The sequence below is a fragment of the Elephantulus edwardii genome, unplaced genomic scaffold (assembly GCF_000299155.1).
Source record: "Elephantulus edwardii isolate Elephantulus edwardi_28Jun2011 unplaced genomic scaffold, EleEdw1.0 scaffold00003, whole genome shotgun sequence".
NCBI classification, from domain to species: Eukaryota; Metazoa; Chordata; class Mammalia; order Macroscelidea; family Macroscelididae; genus Elephantulus; species Elephantulus edwardii.
In genome coordinates, this window is record NW_006399753.1 from 17,946,693 (window position 1) to 17,948,677 (window position 1,985).

Consider the following 1,985-nt stretch of genomic DNA (forward strand, 5'->3'; position numbering starts at 1 on the left):
CCACCAACAGTGAATAAGGGTTCCAGTTTCTCCACAACCTCGCCAGCATTTGTTGCTTGCTGTTCTGTTAAATTTTGCTATTCTGACTGGGGTGAAATGATATCTCATAGTTGTTTTCATTTTAAACATTTTTAAGAATGTAACTTATTGTAGATGTACTCTCTCATTTTTTCCTCTCCATTTTTTAAAACAAGATAACTTGTTCAGATTTTTAAATACTGTATTTCATTGAATATAAAATTCATCAGTTCTAAGATACAGTATCACCTTCTGTCCTGTCAACAGAAAAAAAAAGCTACCAGTTTCATTGTGCATGAATCTAGGGTACATCTTGATTTCAGAGAGGTTAACACAGAAAAAGAAATAAATCGATCAACTCGTCATGATTCATAGGGAGTTGTGCCGCTGACCCAAAGGTTTGACCCTCTAGGCTTTAAACCCACCAGTGGCTCCTTGAAAGGAAAATATGAGCAGTTCTGTGTAGTTTACAGCTTTGGACACGCCACAGAAAGTCAGCTCTGACTGGATGAGGTTTTTTTTGTTTTAGATAAATAACCAGTTGTTACCTGGCTCTGCATCTCATGTCCTCTTGCCTCCATCAGCGTGTCGTCTTTAAAGACTTAAAAAGCCAGTGGACACCACCCTTCGAGTGAGCTTTCATTGCCCATGACTTGAGCACTTGTATACACGCTGACTCTCCATCCTCTGGTCCGGTCCCTTCACGCTGCTGCCAAACAGCTACATAGCCTTTCTCGCAGTTTGATTTTATGGAGCCAGAATCTTGCTTGTGTCTGTTAAGACATGGCCTTACCCTCATGGATCTCCCTCTGGCCAGAAGGGGGCAGTGTTGTGCCTCCATGAAGTCAGCCTGCCTAAGTCTGAGGTTGAGTTAGATCTGGAACTTGTGTTTGCTGCCTTTCAGGAGAGCGTCCAGCAGACAGAATCCTAGAGCAGAGAACTCAGGGCAGCAGTTCTGTTCCATCCAAGCTCCACCCCCTCCTTCTCAGCCCATTCTAGAAGGCAGGAAGGTCACATGCAGTCCTGTTCTGCTGTGAGAATGTGTTCTTTGGTATGAAATGGTTGACTCAGTACCCAGGGTAGTCCGAAGAGTACTTCCAGGTGAGCCTTTGACCCAGGACAGGATGAGGGTGGATGTGTGGGCTGTTATGTAACATGGTGCTTGGATTCTCACTTGTGTATGGTGGAAATACCCTCTGGCCACAAAGTGTTTTATACTGTTGTATGAAAGTCTTTCATTACATGTCTGCTGAGTCTTTTTCCTCCTGCATCCCCTAACCCACGCCCTCCACCCTCACAGGTCATGGGAGAAGATCTTGTTCCAGAAAAAATCAAAGAGGAAGTTCACGCAGAGGTCAAGTGTGTCGGCTCTGCTGCATTGGCGGCCTTGATGATTGCATCTTCTGAGGAATTTGAGGACAAGTGGTTCAGAAAGATCAAAGACCACTTCCGCCCCGCGGAGAATCCCTTCCACACAGAGATACAAACCTTGGCTTAAGGGCCTGTTTTAAAACAAAACCAAAAACATCTTCACTGTTTCAACAGTACTTGTTCACTTCCAACAAGAGCCACAGCTAATAATGCAATATAAAGAATTAAAAATATTTGCTTATGTTTTATAAAAATGATGTCTCGCCTAGATTATTATTTTTACATTCAGTTTAACAACTTTTAATTTTCTATTTTTGCTATTTAAATACTGCAGGCTGCTCTCGTGGCCAAGTGATTGAAGAATTGCTCTGCCAATCAAAAGGCAGGATGTTCGAATCCACCAGATGCTCTGCTGGAGAAAGATGGTCAGTCTCCTCCCACACAATTTACTGCCTCTAAAAAACCCGCTGAAGGGTCAAAAAGGAGTCAATTCCAATTGAGCAGCAGCAAACACCAACATACTAGCACTCCCCTTTACTGCTAACTCAGTTCTGACGCACAGCGACCCTGTAGGACAGAGGCGTGCTTCCCCATGT

General features: G+C 43.6%; 1 protein-coding gene across 1 annotated transcript in view; it reads left to right on the forward strand.

Annotated features, from left to right (window-relative positions):
• The window catches only part of LOC102873017 (chromosome unknown open reading frame, human C8orf76), a 19,177-nt gene extending 17,661 nt beyond the window's left edge, over positions 1-1,516 (forward strand). The window contains exon 7 of the mRNA XM_006879469.1: positions 1,319-1,516. Within this exon, the coding sequence (XP_006879531.1) occupies positions 1,319-1,516 (198 nt within the window). The remainder of the gene's footprint in view (positions 1-1,318) is intronic.
• Positions 1,517-1,985: the final 469 nt, after the last annotated feature.